The 18,133-nt window shown below is 47.1% G+C and overlaps 13 protein-coding genes across 13 annotated transcripts in view; 5 read left to right on the top strand and 8 right to left on the bottom strand.

Moving 5' to 3' along the window:
* Positions 1 to 484: 484 nt before the first annotated feature.
* On the bottom strand, positions 485 to 1,054 carry CYBJADRAFT_174391 (uncharacterized protein; the record flags this gene model as incomplete). Its single annotated transcript, XM_020216574.1, has 1 exon — positions 485 to 1,054. One exon carries the CDS (start codon positions 1,052 to 1,054, stop codon positions 485 to 487), a length of 570 nt encoding a protein of 189 aa, XP_020069166.1.
* Positions 1,055 to 1,836: 782 nt separating this feature from the next.
* On the bottom strand, positions 1,837 to 3,933 carry NPR1 (serine/threonine protein kinase NPR1; the record flags this gene model as incomplete). Its single annotated transcript, XM_020216979.1, has 3 exons — positions 1,837 to 2,501; positions 2,664 to 3,687; positions 3,727 to 3,933. 3 exons carry the CDS (start codon positions 3,931 to 3,933, stop codon positions 2,152 to 2,154), a joined length of 1,581 nt encoding a protein of 526 aa, XP_020069167.1. The 3' UTR covers positions 1,837 to 2,151.
* Positions 3,934 to 5,002: 1,069 nt separating this feature from the next.
* Positions 5,003 to 6,415, bottom strand: PBR1 (putative oxidoreductase; the record flags this gene model as incomplete). The annotated part of the gene is made up of 1 exon (XM_020212901.1): positions 5,003 to 6,415. The coding sequence occupies one exon, from the start codon at positions 6,413 to 6,415 to the stop codon at positions 5,003 to 5,005; it is 1,413 nt and encodes a 470-aa protein (XP_020069168.1).
* Positions 6,416 to 6,574: 159 nt separating this feature from the next.
* Positions 6,575 to 8,146, top strand: IPI3 (chromatin-binding/pre-rRNA-processing protein IPI3). The gene has a single exon (XM_020215515.1). It carries the CDS (start codon positions 6,626 to 6,628, stop codon positions 8,087 to 8,089), a length of 1,464 nt encoding a protein of 487 aa, XP_020069169.1. The 5' UTR covers positions 6,575 to 6,625; the 3' UTR covers positions 8,090 to 8,146.
* CYBJADRAFT_168811 (SNUT3/LISCH7 family protein) lies at positions 8,029 to 8,548 on the bottom strand (the record flags this gene model as incomplete). Its single annotated transcript, XM_020215516.1, has 1 exon — positions 8,029 to 8,548. The coding sequence occupies one exon, from the start codon at positions 8,546 to 8,548 to the stop codon at positions 8,129 to 8,131; it is 420 nt and encodes a 139-aa protein (XP_020069170.1). The 3' UTR covers positions 8,029 to 8,128.
* A 167-nt stretch (positions 8,549 to 8,715) lies between these two features.
* NOP6 (Nop6p) lies at positions 8,716 to 9,369 on the top strand (the record flags this gene model as incomplete). The annotated part of the gene is made up of 1 exon (XM_020212899.1): positions 8,716 to 9,369. One exon carries the CDS (start codon positions 8,716 to 8,718, stop codon positions 9,367 to 9,369), a length of 654 nt encoding a protein of 217 aa, XP_020069171.1.
* A 203-nt stretch (positions 9,370 to 9,572) lies between these two features.
* On the bottom strand, positions 9,573 to 10,640 carry RHO5 (Rho family GTPase RHO5; the record flags this gene model as incomplete). Its single annotated transcript, XM_020216917.1, has 5 exons — positions 9,573 to 9,605; positions 9,771 to 10,142; positions 10,165 to 10,190; positions 10,249 to 10,331; positions 10,606 to 10,640. 5 exons carry the CDS (start codon positions 10,638 to 10,640, stop codon positions 9,573 to 9,575), a joined length of 549 nt encoding a protein of 182 aa, XP_020069172.1.
* Positions 10,641 to 11,223: 583 nt separating this feature from the next.
* On the bottom strand, positions 11,224 to 11,772 carry CYBJADRAFT_168813 (uncharacterized protein). Its single transcript, XM_020215517.1, has one exon. It carries the CDS (start codon positions 11,573 to 11,575, stop codon positions 11,243 to 11,245), a length of 333 nt encoding a protein of 110 aa, XP_020069173.1. The 5' UTR covers positions 11,576 to 11,772; the 3' UTR covers positions 11,224 to 11,242.
* A 1,590-nt stretch (positions 11,773 to 13,362) lies between these two features.
* RPS3 (40S ribosomal protein uS3) lies at positions 13,363 to 14,120 on the top strand (the record flags this gene model as incomplete). Its single annotated transcript, XM_020213414.1, has 1 exon — positions 13,363 to 14,120. Exon 1 carries the CDS (start codon positions 13,386 to 13,388, stop codon positions 14,118 to 14,120), a length of 735 nt encoding a protein of 244 aa, XP_020069174.1. The 5' UTR covers positions 13,363 to 13,385.
* A 141-nt stretch (positions 14,121 to 14,261) lies between these two features.
* On the top strand, positions 14,262 to 15,081 carry SHR3 (Shr3p). The gene has a single exon (XM_020215518.1). It carries the CDS (start codon positions 14,391 to 14,393, stop codon positions 15,024 to 15,026), a length of 636 nt encoding a protein of 211 aa, XP_020069175.1. The 5' UTR covers positions 14,262 to 14,390; the 3' UTR covers positions 15,027 to 15,081.
* A 309-nt stretch (positions 15,082 to 15,390) lies between these two features.
* CYBJADRAFT_178220 (ornithine transporter of the mitochondrial inner membrane) lies at positions 15,391 to 16,470 on the top strand (the record flags this gene model as incomplete). The annotated part of the gene is made up of 1 exon (XM_020216918.1): positions 15,391 to 16,470. The coding sequence occupies one exon, from the start codon at positions 15,391 to 15,393 to the stop codon at positions 16,468 to 16,470; it is 1,080 nt and encodes a 359-aa protein (XP_020069176.1).
* Positions 16,471 to 16,666: 196 nt separating this feature from the next.
* On the bottom strand, positions 16,667 to 18,112 carry CYBJADRAFT_174401 (uncharacterized protein; the record flags this gene model as incomplete). Its single annotated transcript, XM_020216575.1, has 1 exon — positions 16,667 to 18,112. The coding sequence occupies one exon, from the start codon at positions 18,110 to 18,112 to the stop codon at positions 16,667 to 16,669; it is 1,446 nt and encodes a 481-aa protein (XP_020069177.1).
* CYBJADRAFT_22986 (uncharacterized protein) overlaps positions 17,752 to 18,133 on the bottom strand; it is a 4,313-nt gene continuing 3,931 nt past the window's right edge. Inside the window, exon 2 of the mRNA XM_020217589.1 lies at positions 17,752 to 18,133. This exon is cut by the window's right edge and continues 1 nt beyond it. Coding sequence (XP_020069178.1) covers positions 18,117 to 18,133 — 17 coding nt within the window. The 3' untranslated portion in view covers positions 17,752 to 18,116.

The raw sequence follows: 18,133 nt of genomic DNA on the forward strand, positions 1-18,133 counted from the left end.
TACGTTTAAAATTGGTCTGATATAATGAGATCTCCGTAAATGATCTTTGATGTGATCTTGCGAAACTATCTCCCCCCTCAAAGGCATTGCTTTTTTGTGTCAGATTATCAAACCAGTTGTGAGGTTACATAAATCCGTATAAAGCGGACAAGGGACAAGACACAACTGATAGGGGACAAGACACAACTGATAGGGGACAAGACACAACGGACATGAGACAACTGACAAAGGACAACAGGCAGCAGATAATGGACAAAATATAGACTTCTCTCTACAGCAAGCTAAATAGCAAAATCCCCTGTTTATATATCGATCCAAATCATAAAGTCGTTAAAGCAAACCATAACTAAAAAAAGCTTGATATCGTATGTAGATAACGTCCACAGCCTTCATCCCAAATTATTTATATTAATGTGTAGTATTCGCATACCACCTCCTCCCCCTGTAAAATGATCCAAGCCAACTATGCCTTGGTCAGAGGTCCTCATTGCAACACTTTCTTCTCTTCAAACTTAATAGCAACGCTGCCTCTTCTGTGATGATGTCTCCAGCAGCTGGCTTCGTCTAGACACACAGATGACTCTCTCGAGTGCGTACAGTTACTAACCAATGAGTTCTTCCTCGAACTGTTCACGGTATAGTTTGGGGTATCATCCTTACGCAGCTGAACACCCTTCTCCAGGGGACTCTCAACGCTTGCACTCGTGGCCTTCTGATCCCTGGCTGAATCCAACGACAACGTTCTGTTGTGCTTCAACAGAGGCATGCTGCTGCTCCTCAGAATCGACGGTCTCTCTAGAGGATCAACTCCACTGCCGTCGCACTCATGGGCATCCAGCTCTTCAACCTCTTCAAGCCCATAGAAAGGCATCATATCACAGGCTGCGCTGCTCAGTGTGTCATCAAAGGTGTATTTGTCATAGTCGTACTGGTGTAGTCGAGCGTGCACCGGTCTGTTTGGTAGATACGAGGACTCATAGTGGATCTCAAACTTGTGTGGCTTCACAATCGTCCCTGTGGAGTAGTGTCTAAGAGATGCTGTACCTGTTTCCATTCTTGTTATAGCTATGTGTTGAAGTGCAGGGCACTATATCATACACACCGCCCGTCTTACAATATGGAACTAGTCCATAAACGGATTTATACACTTATATATACACCCCCCTTTTTACACCAAATCCCTCCCTCCACATACCACATACAGCTAAACGGTGCACACACAACGCCCAACACTTTCTGGCGCGTACATGAAGTATGCTCATCAGCCACTGTAAACGCTGTGACCTATGCCTGTTCTTGTGCTTGTGTGCCAACCATTTGCATTCCCCAGGAATCACACAAGCATTGTGCCACCCCTGTTAAACACGGCTCACCTCTGGTGGAACTAAAACAGCGCCCTCCTGCTTACACAACCGTGCATTCGCGGTTGTCCCCAAACTCTGCGTGGTACGATGAGGTGATCTTGTTTGTACGCCTCTTGCATAGAACTGGCGTGAACATTGAAGCAGTCAAACGACACATCCATGCCAATGAGATCATTTTCGGAACGGGCAAACAGTGTGATTATATCATGGGGGACGAATCCCGTTGTGAAGCGACAAATGGTGCATCTCCACCAATCTGCTGTGCGAAAGGGACGTACTGCCTCTCCTTTCTTCTTTGCTTCTTTGCTCATTTGCTTCTTTCCTTGTTAGAGAGGTCTATCTACCACATGTGGCCCATGGCCATGCTGTAAGAGTAAGTTGCCAGTGTTGCACCCACACACAGTTCCCGTGTGGTCTTGTGTCTTGTGTTTTGTGTCTTGTGTCTTGTTGCTGTAACCGTTAGCAAGGACAAGCATTTGTTGACGGCACCAGCCTTGAGTTGATCCGAACGCAGCTTAATTACGTGTAAGCATAGGTCCAGACCAAATTACCACCACCTGACCAAGAGAAACGATGCAAATGAAGACAGAGAAGACACGAAGGACTTGTCCGCTGTGCTTATCGGATAAATATAGAAACTACCCCTGCTACATGTCCTTCGCAGTATCGTCTGAGGCATGTGTTTTGTTACATGCGTGTTGTGCGTGTTTATTTTTTGTTTCTATGTCATCTCTGAGGATGGGACAGCGATGAGAGGTGAAGCCCTCCTATGTACAGTGAGAGGTGATCATCTTCTATTCTTCTTCTTCTCTAAGGATGCAATGTGAGCTTCGCTCTGATCCACTTGCGTGTGGTGGTGGTTGGAAGCTCTATGGTACATAGGTCTGGTGATTCCAGAGCCATCGTAGTGGTTCTCAACAGTACACATATCAATGCTCTGGACCCATGCGTCGGCCATAACATCATCGATCGAGGCTCTACAAGCAGGCGCAAGATCAACCATCCTACCAATGACATTTCTTGTGTGTCCCGGTAAGGCTTGTAGTAGACGTGCTTCTCCAATGAGGTTGCTCGTATGCATCGATGCGCTTTCCTGTTGTGGTTCCGATGACGTAGCATTCGATTGGTCTTCTGAGACTGGTGGAGGGAGATTCCCAGCTGCTTCTTTCGCCTTGCCCACTTCCACGCCGTTATCCTCAGTCTCAGTGGTTTCGCTTAGAACAGGCGTAGCATCGTTGGCGTTTCCTTCATCTGAAATGGTCTGTGCCGTGAAGGCCTTCGTCAAGTTAGACAGCCCACTAGGCTTACCAATGGTCAAAGGCTCATCGATAGGAGGCGGAGGTGGCGTTCTAGTGAGTAGTGCACTTAGAGAATCACAGTCTCTACCAGAACAAAACATCTTGAAACTGTTGTCGCTCAATTTTGGAACCTTCCATGGGAACTTCTTCAGCGTCATACAGCAGTATATCATTGCCACTGACCATATATCGACTGGTCTCGGATCATATTTGGAGAATACAAGGGTCTCGGGAGATAGATAAGGATCTGAGCCGACAATGCCACTAGCCTCTATCAAAGTCTGTGAGAATGGGTATGAAAACACAACGGCTGACCCAAAGTCTATGATCTTAACTATACCATGGGCATTAACAACACAGTTATCCAGCTTCAGATCACGATGCGCAAGCCCCATATGGTGTAAGTACTGTATACCCGTGAGGATCTGCTTGAAGCAACAATCAACCTCCTCCGTTGACATCTTGTTTGACATTACAAGGGCAAAAAGGTCATAGTCACAGTACTCCAACACTTGTAGGATACGGTCGTTCTCATACGCAATCTCAACAGTCTCAATAATATTTGGATGTCTCAGTGTAGAGCCAATACAGTACTCACCTGTGATCTTCTTAGCATATTCACGTCTGGTTTCATTCTGAGTCCTTGGTCTGAACTCCTTCACAGCAAAGACAACGTTATCGCTCAGCCTCTTAACAAGTCTCACAGAGCCACCGGCACCAGCACCTAAGCTCTCGCCGAATTTGCTATATCTCTTCGAGAATGGTAACTGTTGTGGAGTGGTGTAGGCAGATACATTGTTGCTATACGAGGAAGACACCGAGCCGGACCGTTCACGGGTGCTGCTTCCAAGATAGGAGTGGGATGGTGACGATAAGAAAGACGGCTGGCTGTTCAAAGGAGAATGCGCTCCGCCATTGGTTGACGATTTCCTAAAGAAACGCTTGAGATCCGCCATAGAACTATGTCTTGACTGAGAATAGCGGGATTCCATAGACGACGACGATGACGGTGAACCCGTGACAACCTCGCCACCACCTACGCTATTGCCGTTATTCGATGGAACAGAGGACATCCCGGTGTTGTTGTAGAAGGAACCCAGGTCCATCTGCGATCCCTTCCTTGACTTTGCAAAGAACCCACCTTGCGAACCGTGGGATTTCGACAAGCTCTGTTGTTGCGCAGCAGCAACTTTATGCTTCGACACGATGAATCGAGGCTCAATCTGTGCAGTATTCACGGACGGTGAAGTTATGGTTGTCGATTCAATCATGGACACATTTGAAGGTAACCCAGAATGGCGTGGTGCCGACATCGATAACTCAGTTGTCGGGTTTGAGTTCGGCACAGAGAACGGGATGCTGAAGCTGTTTGAGTAGGAGCTCTGATGCGACTGCTGTTGGTGTAGCATCGACGCAGAAGGCTGTCTATGTATCGAAGCGGACATCGGAGCCCTTATAGGAGGCGCCATGCCTCCATTGCCATGGAAGCTGCGGCCATAGCTGCTGGTGTTGATGGCGATCGGGCTTCTCTGGTTGTACGAGGAGGCGGACGTCTCGGTCGCGTAGTAGTCCACGGGACTGATGACCTCATCGTGGGTCTGTGTGATGGAGACTCCTTCTATGGACACTGCATTGGTGAGCTCAGAGTCCTCCTCGGCCAGCGACACGGAAAGATTCGACTTTCGGCTCGACGCTTTGGCGTCGTTCGGCTGCTTCTGTTGTAAGAGCTTTGTTAGTGAAGACATGGATGACGGCGTTTGCTGTTGGTGCGCGTCTCGTCAAGATGGCTCGTGCTGGTGGAAGGAGAATCAGTATCGACAACTCTTAGTGAAGCGTGGGTATCAAAGACGCAAAATGCACACAGCTTGTCGCTAATGGGACAAGGACAAGGACAAGGAGAAAAAAATAAGAATAAAAGACAAACAAGACAAATCAGACAGACAACCGGTTTATCAAACTCATGTGAAGAACCCGCCAATCTGGGACTATCTGCCATCTTAGAGTACACCGCACGCATTGGACATTTGGCGGCGCGATTCGGTGCAAAACGATGTGATTGGCCGATAAACTCGCAGCTGCTGCAGTGATAAAAGGCGGTGTCTGGGTGTTTTGTCCTCCTTGAGCATAGGTGCCGATATTACCTAATCAGGAGCGCCAACGCGGGACTCGGGACTCGGGACTCGATGGCTGTCTCTCTACTTCTCTTTATATATATATATAGCTCTGTGGGTGGGTGTTGGTGGACTTTGTATGCGTAGAAGCTGGTGTGTTGATCTGCTATATACCTACCACTACAGTCCTGGTTAGCAAACAATGGCGTAACACTCGCAAACGACGGCATCACGTCTTTCGCTTGCCTTTGCGTGTAGCTTTCCCCGTGGGTTTAGCTGAAGAGGTTGAGACCGCAACAGTTGGCTCCGTCTGGGGATCAATATGCTCATCCGGGAATAGCTGTTCCCTCGAGGATTCACTGATACCAACTTTGTTATCGGTGTTGTAGGGAATTTCAGGTACACCTGTGCGCTTATCACTGGAGCTGACAGATTTTGCAGCCTTCTTTGCATCCTTCTTGGTGGTTGTAGCCTTACCATTTTGCTTCTTTTCTCTGTTCATCTCCTTCTTCTTCTCTTTGGCTTCCTCACGTTTACGCTGTATTGCGCTCTCCTTCTCAACTTTGGCAATTGCAGCCTCCGTGTTGTCGTACAGCTTCTTCTGTAACTCCTCGTCCTTCAGCTCTGGTCTTGCCGGTTCGTACAGCTCACAATTGGCAATGAACTTACCACCGTCTGCGTCGATGAGATCAGGACACATGAGCGCATAGAAGTAGGACTGTGCACCTTGTCTTGTGCTCTTCAAGAAGATCCATAGAATAGGCCAAAATACCAGGTACAGCAGTAAACCAATCAGAGAGCCAAAACTCAATACACGCTTCGTACTAGGTGATCTCATCAACCCTGGGTTGACAACGTTGACCCTAACGTTACACGGATACCCATCCTTTCGAGGGATCGCCTGGAGTCTCCTTTGGAACTCTTTGGCAAACATACTCAACTGTAGCTTTGATGTGCCAAACACTTTCCACGGCGAATTCTTTGTATATCTCTGTTTCAAGAAGAGAGGATCATCAACGTCAATCTTCCCCATGGCCTGTGACATACACGTCGTCAGCACCACACGAACGTCCCTGTCGGGCAATTGGGCCCTCAACCCTGGAGACAGCAGCGTCAAGAGGTGGTAATGGCCGACGTAGTTCACTGCAGTGTGTAGTTCTATGCCGTCAGCAGAGTTGCAACGTTCCTTACCATAGGGCATGCTTTCACCAGCACAGCAAACCACAGCATCCAGACGACGTGGTGGCACGTTGTCCAGCCACTTCGTAGCAAACTTACGTATGCTGTAGAGATCACTCAGATCACACTCCTCGGCATAGATCAAGAAGTTCTCATACCGTTCTCGAAGGTCTTGCACAAACTCAGTGGTCCAGTAATCCTCTGTGCTTCTGACAAGCAGTATAACCTGAGCCCCACGCCGGGCCAGCTCCTCCACAACCCGCTCACCAACGCCGCTGGTGCCCCCAGTCACCATATAGACCTTGCCATGTAAATCACGTTCCCAAGTGTTCGTCTTACCATGGAAGTACCATTTCAGCGCTCCAATCACAGCCACCGTGGGCCCGTACTTCATCACAAACCTTGATCCGGGAACCGCATCGGGACCATCGGTCACCAGTGCTTCGATGATGTTTATGGGCATCTTCACCAACCGCTTTGTCCACAGTGTCTGAGCTGAACACTTGGTGAGCCTCTGCCGCCAGCCTGGTGAAATTTCCTCTCTGCCTAGAAAATCCCCGTCTGGCGGTGGAGAGCGTACAGTGAAATTTTTTTTTCTGCCTGCTCCCCAGCAGCCTCCGATGAGCTCTGCTCTGTGTGTGCTTGTTTGAAGCAAAGACGACAGGAAGAGGCAATGGAAGAGGTGGTTTTTTACTCAAGTGAAGGTGTTGCTGATGATAAGCAAGGCACGCTGTCATTAGCTGTTGCCACAACGCTGCACTCACAGGCACAGACGTTGGCGTTCCGTCAGGCCTCGTGCTATCCCAATGGCTCAGCTATCACGGGCACTAAAGCTGGTGATAGGGTATTTGTAGCTGCTAAGGGGAAGGCACTGATCAACGTATACACTTGGGGCAAGGAGTCTCCAGATCAAAGAATCCCAGTTCCTGAACAGTTGTGCTGTTTGGTGTTATGCCCAAACACCATGGAGCCCGATGCATTTCGAGAGGGAGATTGCGATGAGGTGGATGACACCCACCTCCCCAAGTACAGATTACCCTTTTTACTCATTGGTGGTGGTATAAGTGGTAGACTGTACGTGTGGGAACTCAACTCAGGTCTGCTGCTGAATGTTAAGGAGGCGCATTACCAAATGCCCACGGTTATGAAGGTTTCCAGTGATGGTTGTCATCTGGTTACAGCCGGTAAGGATGCCCGTGTGCTGGTCTGGAGAATTGCAGATTTGGTTCAATTGCACAAGAACGATGAGGACTTTGTCGTCAAGCCGGTCCATGTCATCTCAGACCACACTTTGGAAGTTACAGGGCTGGCTTTGAACAACAACATCCACGCAGATTGCAAGCTGTACACCGTTTCTAAAGATTCCACCATCAGGGTCTACTCGTTTGCAACTTTCCAATTACTCACGACGTTTGTCATCAACGGACAAATCGACTCCATAGCCGTTGACGATGCTGACCGTGCCCTCTATGTTGGATTGGAAGATGGTAACATTCGCCTTATCAACCTCTACGAACCAAACAGGGCTACAAACGTCTTGGAAGCGATTGGTGGTTATGGTAAGACAATCACTCTACAGCCTGACGCTGAGCTGAAAAACACCATCACATACCACTCTGGGAGCTCAGTAACACAGCTTGCGTTGACATTGGACGGCTCACAGCTGATCAGTGGTGATTCCAAGGGACGTGTTGTCGTTGTAGATTTGGTGTCGAAGCAAGTTGTCCACGAGCTGAAGCAGGTCCATGGAGCCATAACGAACCTGGCTGTGCTGAACAGCTATCAGACCTTCGACAACTCGACTGTCGAGAAGAACTCGAGAGCAGTACCGCAGCTCAAAAGAGTCATTGCATCGGGTGAGTCCAAGGAGCACGACGTGCTTTTCCAAATCAGTGAACCTGAAGACACCAAACTGTTTGATATCGACTCGTATCTGGAAAGAGTCGGCAAGGAATCGCTTGTCTTCCAAAACCTCACGACCGTGGACTCCGAAGTCATCGTCAGCTACTCTGATGGTGCTAAGGACTCTAGGATCAAAGAGCTGGAGAGTGAGGTTCTCAAGATGAAGAGCGCATATAAGGATCTCAGAGCCATGTACGAAGATCTTTACGAGGAGAACTCGAAACTGCGTGGATGAGCCCCCCTAATGTATAATAATCAACATCAATTCAACCGTTTACATAGCTTGTTTCCCACCATTTGTACCTTTGTCTGGTTTTCTCTTTGGTTTACTCCTGTCCGGTGATAGTGGCCTATTGAACCCCTTTTCCCTATTCATGTACTGCCTGAACTTGGCCTTCTTCTTCTTCTTTACCCCACTATGATCAGTGCCTTCGACCTTCCTGCCTTTTGTAGACTCAAATGATCCAAATCCCATCATCTGGAGCATCATCGCGTCGTTGTTTACATCTGCTGTGTGCCTTATTGGGGATCTTCCTCTCGGCTTCTCATCCCGTTCTCTGTAGCTCTCCTTCTCGCCGTCGTTTTCCTTCTTACCCGTGCCACTCGAAGGACTTCTCTCTCTTCTGTCAGCCGCCATTGCTGTCCTTTCTGTTCCTTCTGTTCGCTCTAGCGCTGCTCTGTCGTCGCCATTCATTCACTCCCTCATCGCATCTCATCGCCCTTCCAGGCCCGGAAAATTTCGCTGACACAAAGAAAATTTTACTACCACAGAGAGCACATTGCAAGAACACAGCACGAAGGATAAGAGGCTACAACAGCAACCAGAAGGCATAGCAATCATAGTACTTTGGTGGTGGAACAATGGCTGAATCTACAGAGAAACTCACAAAGAAACAAAGAAAGGCACTTGACTTCAAGAACAAGTCAAAGGGGAAGGCTGTTGGGGTTGAAGGTGAGGATAGCAAGAAGAGAAAGAGAGATGAGCAAGCTGAAGGTGCGACGGTTGAGAAAGGCACTGGGGAACCCGGCGAGGAGCCAAAGAAGAAGAGAAAGACCAGAAGAGGCAAGAAAGGTAAGGGAAACGGCTCCAACGGTCCAAGATTCCTCCTGTTTGTGGGTAACTTACCCTATGACGTTTCGCAGACTGAACTGCTGGCGCATTTCAGTGCCTCCAAGCCTGATAGAATAAGGATCAGAACTGAGAAGGGTATTGCGTTTCTGGAGTTTGACGGTCAGCACGGTGATATTCAACATAGAATGGATGTTGCACTGAGACTACACCACAGTAACCTGAGAAATAGAAAGATCAATGTTGAGCTGACCGTTGGTGGTGGTGGTAACTCTCAAAACAGGCTAGAGAAGATCAAGGAGAAGAACGTCAAGCTGGACGACGAGAGAAGAGATAGGGCCAAGAAGGAAAGAGCAGAGAGAAACAAGAAGCTCAAAGAGGGCGACGCGCCAAAGGATTTGGGTAACGTACATCCATTGCGAGCAGCTGCGATGATGGGTGAGTAGTCACCATACATTGGATCAACTCTGTACAATACAAGAATTTTTATTAGACATAAACAAAGGAACAATCCCTGTAATAAACGAACATAAGGGTAGACAAACAGATCTATATTCTCATGTATCTGGGAAGGAAGTGGTGTCAAAGAAGTAGTAGAAGAAGAAGTAGAGTGGAATATCGTTACAAGCACACAACAGGGGAAAAGGCATCACAGAATAGTACATTTCATCTTCTTTCTTCTCTTTATACGAGAAGGTTCCTGAACCTGCTGTTGCTGCTTTGAAGGTGGGCTGTTCTTCTTCACAGCACTGCTAGCAGCAGCTTGTGGCTTACTCTCTTTGGCCTGTGGTGTTGAAGCTCCAGCAGTGTATTGTTCGTTGACGATCTCCCTTTCAGCATCGAGTACAGACTTGATTGCAGTCTCAAACACGTCTTCAATGCCTGCCTGGGTAGCAGCCGAACACTCGACGTATCCTTGGAGCCCCAATTCCTTGACGAGCTTCTTGGCCTCAGCCTGTGATACTGGCTCATTACCACTCTCTTCCAGTCGATCCAAGGTGTGAGGATCGTCTTTCAAGTCCGACTTCGTGCCCACCAAGATGATGCGAATCTCATCTGAGGAGTGGTGGCGGATCTCTGGGATCCACTTGTTCTTCACGTTCTTGAACGATGCCGGCTCCACTATCGAGAAGCACACCAGGAAGATATCGGTTTGTGGGTAACTCAGCGGTCTCAGACGGTCATAGTCCTCCTGCCCAGCGGTATCCCATAGCTCCAGCTTGTAGTGCGCACCTTCGTACAGGGTATTCTTTGTATCTAATGGCAACTGTCAGTATATCGCACACACACCGGTGAACAGAACAGAACATAGGCACCGTACTTACAGTTATCAAACACCGTAGGGATGTAATCCTGAGGGAACGAGTTCGACGTGTACGAGATTAACAGACACGTCTTACCGACGGCTCTATCGACAAGGCAAGTTAGTAACTCTGGCACATCGTGAAGCAAATACCAGCCGCCCTGTTCCCCGTGGCTGCCGCCGCCCTCTTCGTGGTGTTGTTTATGTCTCGTTGCATGCCCTCAAAATCAGCTCTGGTGAGATATGGCCTTCCATCACCGTGGAGATAGTTTCAAAACCAAACAAGAGCAACATCAGTGAAACACACAGACGCACACACGCACGTCCGAAATAGGAGGAAACAGGCCAGTGGATTTGATGGTGAGGCTTGAGAACTTACCCGTCACCAACAACAACTACTTTGAACGATCTCATGAGTTACTGGAAACTTCGATTGACTCTGTTTGATCGTTTGATATGATCGGTGGAATTTTGTCTTGTGTTTTTTTTTCCTGCTTTTTAGGCTACGCACCGTTTGAAAAGTCTCCAAGGAGAATGTTTTGTGCTCCACTGTAACTGCGTGGGGACCTCGTCAAATACCACAGTGGAGTCTCTGTGCGTGCGTGTACCGCATTCCTGTCCAGGGTTTATACGCGAAGGGAAAACCAACAATGAGGAAGAGAGAGAAAAAATTATGGGCTGATCAAAATGGCCGAGATTCCCATTGTCTCCTCGGTGTGTTGGCCCAACCCAGTTCATCACTGTGTAAAGACTTCCACGGGTCTGATCTGTTGAGGGATGAGTGCCGGTGGGAAGGGGAGAGAGAAGTCCAAGTCTACAAATCCAGTTGGTATAATGGGAAAAAAAGACACAACGGTAGTAGTTGTGTGTTATTGAACTAAAAATAATAGGCACATTCACACAGAATAGCGTGAACTATTGTGCCTATATTGGTATAGAATGCTGAAAATTATATCAAAATTGCAATCCCTCAAAAGGTCAAACTCAAAAAATTGAGGCAATCCTTAGTCAGCGGCTTACAACAAGAGAGCAGCAACACCGGCAGCGACAGCAACACCGGCCTTGGCGTAAGTGCCGGCAGCAGCACCCTCCCAGCTGGTGAGGGAGTAAGTGATGTTACCCTCAGTGGTGGTAGAGTTGGTCTCCTCGACAGCGGTGGTGGCCTCCTCCTCGGCGACGGTGGTCTCCTGGGATCTGTATGGACAGTCAGTGACGGTCTCGTCACACTCGGTGGTCAAAGAGGTGACAGTGGACACTGGGGTGTCAACGTCGGTGGTCTCGACAACGGTAACGTCTTCAGCGATGACGTAGGCAGCGAGGGAGAGAAGAGAAAGGATTTGGAATTGCATTGTATAACAGTGAGTGAATCTGGTTGGTGATGAACTGAGAAAGCTAAAAGAAAAGGCAAGATTAACAGACACTGCACAAGAAAGAAAACTGAAGAGAAGCCCAAGTTTATATAGTGCAGAGCAACCACGGGAGACCTAAATATTCAGGAGTGGGTACTACTTACAAAACGGCGGAACTTGAAACTTGCAACCTGATGCTTCTATACCGACACCATCAACAGAGCAGGTTTAGGTCCATGTCGTTGCACGTAGAAACACACATAGAGAAGTGACCAGATCTCAATGAGATGGGCCAGATCCTACAAGCCTTCTGTCCCAATAGGGAAGTTTCGTGCATTTCCATTGTCCACTTCTATGGGGATGCAGTCCCAAAGAGGAAAACGATCAAGAACTACTGCAGCCTGCTGCATTGCAACAAGGCTGTCCTTTAACAATCGCTGTTCCATAAAGTTCTGAGGATGCAGAAGCCAATGGCTCCACCACGTAAAAGTCTGTTTTCTAGGTTGATTTTTTTTAGTCCAATCTCAGGCAGCGTGATTCAGAGTTTTGAGGCATCTCTGGAAGACGCTCAGCTGCTTCACCAACCATGCAGTCCGTGTGAGCTGCTCAGTAACGTAGAACTTCCAGGTATATCAGTTTAGCTTCTTGGCTCCTGTCCAGATTGAACTACTGTATGTCATTAAACGTGTACAATAGTTACTGGAAGGCCTCTCCCACAAATGTTGTGTCGACTAGTCCTTCGATGAATCTCACATGAAAGTGCTTAATGATGAATAGGCACCGTGGAGGTCAAACATCAGAAGCAAAGCTAGCACTGTTTGTTTGCTTGGTTGCATCCTCACTGAAAGTTTGGTGAGTCAGCCTACTTTTCCGCAGGGCTAGAACTTCTTTGAAATCTGGTCAAAACAAATACAAGGCGTGCTTGTTGGTAAGCCACGGTCATACTGGCCCAGCAGAGACACTTCTCGTAACAGCCAATGCACGTCCAGAAGAGGCTTGTTTCACACATCCCATCACGTCTGTCCTTCTCTCCTCGTACACTCTTGTTCTAGACTTACCCAATCTATAAGCTTGAGCTCCATTTGAAATTGGTGGGATCAAGTGGCCGAAAACAACAAAAAACAAACAAACATGCTTTTGTTTACACTTCCACTTCTAGCCTATGGCAGTCAACCCCTTGAAACACGGGTTACAGCGAGAGTGCAGGATCCACTGTGGTCACCATTTATCTCTCACAAGCACAAGTAACACCTCCAGTAGTCTTTGTACCATCAACAATACTTCATGGCATGGAGAAGAGCCATGCATGAACCCTGGAACATATGGCAACCTTCTATGTGCCTATATGTAGTGTCGTGTATGGGGGGAATTATAACTATTGTTTCCAGTAGCCATAAGCGTAGGATTGAAAGTACGCCAAAGCAAGAACAACGGACTAGATGGTTGGGCCTACAATTCAAGCTACACAGCTGCCAAAAAGCTTGGTCTACGGTCAGAAATGCACACCCTTTTAGTTACATATGTTGTATGTGCACGTTAATCAGAGGCATGATGTGATGGTTGATCAGCGCTAGCGGCACTTACAAGCATCTCTGTGGTGTCCGGATGTAGGTTACGATCGCAAAATTCACAGTCACAGGTGTTTGGATGTTATTGGGAGGTGCTCCTACCATACATCCGTACACCAGAAAACTTTTCGAGCGACGCACACCAGCGCATCCTCGCACAGTGAAAAATCGTCAAAAACTTATTCAACACATCCCCAACTCCCGAGTTATAGAGAAGGTCATCACCCTACACAGTATACAAAATGGTTAACATCATCTCCAAGAAGAGAAAATTGGTCGCTGACGGTGTCTTCTACGCCGAATTGAACGAGTTCTTCACCAGAGAACTTGCTGAACAAGGTTATGCTGGTTGTGAGGTCAGAGTCACCCCAACCAAGACCGAGGTTATCGTCAGAGCCACCCAAACCAACGCTGTCTTGGGTGAGAACGGTAGAAGAATCTTCGAGTTGACCTCCCTTGTCCAAAAGAGATTCAGATTCGCTCCAGGTTCCATTGTTTTGTACGCCGAGCGTGTTCAAGACCGTGGTTTGTCCGCTGTTGCTCAAGCTGAGTCCTTGAAGTTCAAGCTTTTGAACGGTTTGGCCATCAGAAGAGCCGCCTACGGTGTCGTCAGATACGTCATGGAGTCCGGTGCTAAGGGTGTCGAGGTTGTTATCTCTGGTAAGTTGAGAGCTGCTCGTGCCAAGGCCATGAAGTTCCAAGACGGTTTCTTGATCCACTCTGGTCAACCAGTCAACGACTTCATTGACGTTGCTACCAGACACGTCTTGTTGAGACAAGGTGTTCTCGGTGTTAAGGTCAAGATCATGAGAGACCCAGCTTCTTCTCGTGTCGGTCCAAAGTCTCTTCCAGACTACGTTAAGGTTATCGAGCCAAAGGAGGACGACGTTGTTCCAGAGCCAACTGTCAAGTCTTACATTGCTCAACCAGTCGAGATCGCTCCTGCTGAGACTCAAGCTGCCCCAGTTGATGCTTAAGAGATTTAGTACTTTCTTTTCATTAATATAATCTTTGGGAATCTTTTATCAAACGGTGGGTTTTTTGTTTTACTTCTAGAAAACTTCATTCTTTGTAGCATTTTGTATTCACAGATAAGCAAAAGGGCCGTGTGCCTGCTTGTCCAATGAGAGTGGGAAATGCCACACATCAAGGCAAGAAAAAACGTCTGCATCGACGTTATAAAAAAAGGGGACTGAATTTCTCCTTCCACCTGTTACTTCGCCCTCACTAGCACAGTACAGAACAAAATGGCTGCCATCAGATACAAAGACCTCGTTCCCTTGGGAACTGCTCTAACAATTGCAGGTAGTTTCTTCTTCATGGGAGTTATCCTCGGTAATTTGCCGTATGATTTCAAGACGCTTTACTCCCCAGGAGCTACTCAGGCTGATTTTGACAACTCTCTGAGACACTATCAGACATGGGCCGAGATTCCTACCGTGGCCCTCCATATCCTCCACTTCTTCGTCGGGATTGGTTTCGTCGGTATGTTGATCAAGATCTACAAGCCTGATGACGAGATAAAGTACTTTGAATACGGCTCCTTGGTGCTGTACGTGATTGCTGTGTGCACGTATTTGACAAACTTGAAGATCGGTGCTCAGAGCGCAGTGCATGGAGAATGGGGCGATGTTGACCAGAACACCGGTATCAACGTGATTGCTGCCACGGAGACTCTTATCGTGTTCCTCTTGGGCTTCATTGTTGTGCTTCAGTTGGGTTTGTACTGGGCCCAGGTGGATTATCAGCAGAGACTGGAGATCTTCAACAAGGAGTTGGCAGAGGAGGCCAAGGCAGAGGAGGAGAAGATCCAGGAGACGGCCAAGTCCACCGGTGTGAAGGCCAAGAAGACCACTGTGAAGTCAACGTCAAAGAAGAACTAAGTATTGCGTGTAGTGTAACATAAGGCCATTTATGATATAATTCATAATGTAATCCATAATATAATATAAATAATTATAATAATATAAATAATTATAATAATATAATCCTGGAATGAAAAGAGCTCATCGGCTGAAACTCGGCGATCTCAAAGCATCATCGATGATGCCGGAAATTATGTCTCGAGATTCCAATCAACAATCGCTACGGTTCTTCACACTGCAAACAGTTCTGTCCGCTGAACACTCCAATTGGTTCATACCCTCCTGAACTTGCCTCCTCTGCTCGCTACTTTCTTCGGAAACAACCCCTTCGCTGTACATATCAAAAGCGTTCTCGAGAGCTGAGTCATCCATTCTCTCGGCCATGACTGATCAACAGGAACCGATCAAGCATCACGGTCAGCAGCAGCAACAGCAAAAGACTGTTCTAACTGCGATCACTGGTGAACTGGACACCTCGAATGCGATTCATATACTTCCACAGTTCTTGATGCCATGGAGGGCGGGCGTGCTGTCATATTCCGCCTCTCTGTTGTCAACCATTGTGGGATACCCGTTGGACTCTATAAAGACAAGAATGCAAACGTATAGATTTGATGGAATCTTGCACTGCTTCACAAAAACAGTGAGAGATGAAGGTGTACGAGGTCTATTCCGTGGTCTCACGGCACCTCTCCTCTCAACATCTTTTACAAAGGCCATTGGAGTCACGGTGTACACCACCGTTAAGCCATATGCTGCATTGTTGCAACTACACACGCTGAAACCGATTACGGTGCCCGATGACTCTTCAAAGAAGCTGAAGGCAATGATCCTGGCTGTGAATAATGCACCGGTATCGTTCCTGGCTGGTGCAATGTCAGGATGTGCCTGCTCGGCATTTGCGTCGCCTTTTGAATTCACGAAGCTGTTTCAGCAGATTTACGTCTTGATGCAAGCAGACCTGAACCTGAGCCCTCGTCGTATGCCAAATACCACATGGCAAGTCGTCAAGCAGATTCGTCGTCACGAGGGAATCCTAGGTTTGTACTCTGGTTACCGGTTTCACCTCATGAGAGATTCTCTAGGCTCAGCATTGTACTTTTCAGTTTATGAAACCGCAAAGATTCTACTAGAAGGATTCAGTACTCCACAAGGGACAATTGCTGGAACAAATATCCCAATGGGTGCCATTTCAATTACAATATCAGGTGCTCTATCTGGTGTCTTCTCATGGATACTGGTGTTCCCTATCGATACCGTGAAATCACTGACTCAGAAGGATATAGTATCAAATATAATCAGAGGTTTGGCACTGAAACAGCCTAAACCAATCATGATGAGATCTCTAAGGCTTCCAAACCGTTCGATGTATAGAGGTTTGAGTGTGAGTGTTATGAGATCGGTAATCACGAGTACAGTGTTCTTTACTGCATTCGAATACTTCATGAAACACATAACTTAGCAAGAAATATTCGGAAACCACTATACCAATAATGCTCATGATAATCATATATAATAACCATTTTTTATTTCATTGCATATAAAGTGAATCGTCACCATCATAAGGGTAATTATACAAGGGAGGTTTTTGCTTGTCGTATGCATCAAGTGTACTAGGTGGGTACATCAAGTGCCATAAGGGGGTATTAGTGAAACAATCATCCTGTCTTACTCCGACGAGTACCCCGTTTGCTTTTCGGCTTAGTAATACGGCCTCTAACGGTTGCTGCTCTTGTTGAGCCTCGTGCTCTGGCTGCTGTATGACCTCTTGAAGACGCACGTCCACGACCACCACCTCTGGTGGAGGTAGTTGATGTAACTTGGGGTTCAAGTCCAGCAGCAAGTTTAATGCTGTGCCTCGTACGTGGACGAGTGCCAACATCAACTTTCAGAATATCATCAACATCGAGAGAGGTTGTTGCATCTTTGTCATCAGCAGCAACAGAGTGAGTATCAGTGATGTCAGCAAAACCATCATTCGTTTCAAGAGTTGTTTGCTCATCATGAGAAACCGAAGTATCCTCAACTCTTGGGTCAAGGTTAGAGAGTGAGCTTTCATCTTCCGTAGAATCATTGTCAAAAGATCTTGGAACAGCGTCTCCAGCTCCTGTAAGAACATTTTGCTTCTCCTCTAGAGCATTTGTCCCTACCGGGACATCATCATATTTACGCTCCACATGATGGCTGTGCTGAGGAGAGTTATGGTTCTCAACGTAGTCAGCAACCTCAGCAATATCACTAACAACGCTTGAAGCCTTTAGTTCACCATGAGCGATATCTTCGATAATGCGTTCCTCTCGTTCGTCAATCATTTTAGCTTCGGTGATCTCCTCACTAGTATGGGCATCAAGAATGCGTCCAGTTCTAGTTTTTATAATAATATGATCCTTGAAATCAGGTACTTGTCCTAGTTTAGATCCTGATGAATCGCCTGTTTCAGAGTTTTTTGTTCTTTTGTATGGAGTTTTTGTTTCCTTTGCAACAGGGTCTTCTTCTCTCATACGTTTCTTTGGCGTCTGTTCCTCCTCATCAGTCACATGTTGATGTTGATTGTTGTCCAGGGTTTGATTATCAGAAGCTTCATCAGAGATAGGATAATCCAATGTATTTTCACCCTCATTGTTGTAATCATAGCTGGTGACATCACCTGCTTGTTGAACGCTTGTGGACTCACTCAGTACGCTTGTGGACTCTTCACCAGTATTGGAACTATCAAGTTGGCCAGCACTGAAAGTCTGTCTCAAGCCTGAAGGTTGGATTGGCACATGAGCTATTGTCTTGGAATTCTTCAAGGGGGTCGAATTGGTGCTGCTTCCAGAAGTGGTATTGGTAGTGGTATCACTGAATGGATCCACTGTTGGTTTGACAAATTTGAGAACGGCATCCTTAAGAGACGGCTTCTGTGGTATTTCAATCTCCTGGATAGTGGATTCTGCAAGCATATCACTTCCTATAGAATCATCTATAACCTCTTTTGTATCTTTAATGATTTCTTTCACGGCTTCATCAACATGTTCGGCAATGCTTTCACCTTGTTCACCAAGAGCAGTTTCGAACATTTCAGTCGCAGTGTTATTGATGGACTGTTCGAATTTGTCTTCCATGCTTTCAACACTTGCAACAAC

Source organism: Cyberlindnera jadinii, assembly GCF_001661405.1.
Source record: "Cyberlindnera jadinii NRRL Y-1542 unplaced genomic scaffold CYBJAscaffold_12, whole genome shotgun sequence".
NCBI classification, from domain to species: domain Eukaryota; kingdom Fungi; phylum Ascomycota; class Saccharomycetes; order Phaffomycetales; family Wickerhamomycetaceae; genus Williopsis; species Williopsis jadinii.

Bases quoted from the DNA above. Each gene is read 5' to 3' on its own strand.
- IPI3 (XM_020215515.1), top strand. From the start codon at position 6,626: ATGGAAGAGGTGGTTTTTTACTCAAGTGAAGGTGTTGCTGATGATAAG.
- CYBJADRAFT_168813 (XM_020215517.1), bottom strand. From the start codon at position 11,575: ATGCAATTCCAAATCCTTTCTCTTCTCTCCCTCGCTGCCTACGTCATC.
- SHR3 (XM_020215518.1), top strand. From the start codon at position 14,391: ATGGCTGCCATCAGATACAAAGACCTCGTTCCCTTGGGAACTGCTCTA.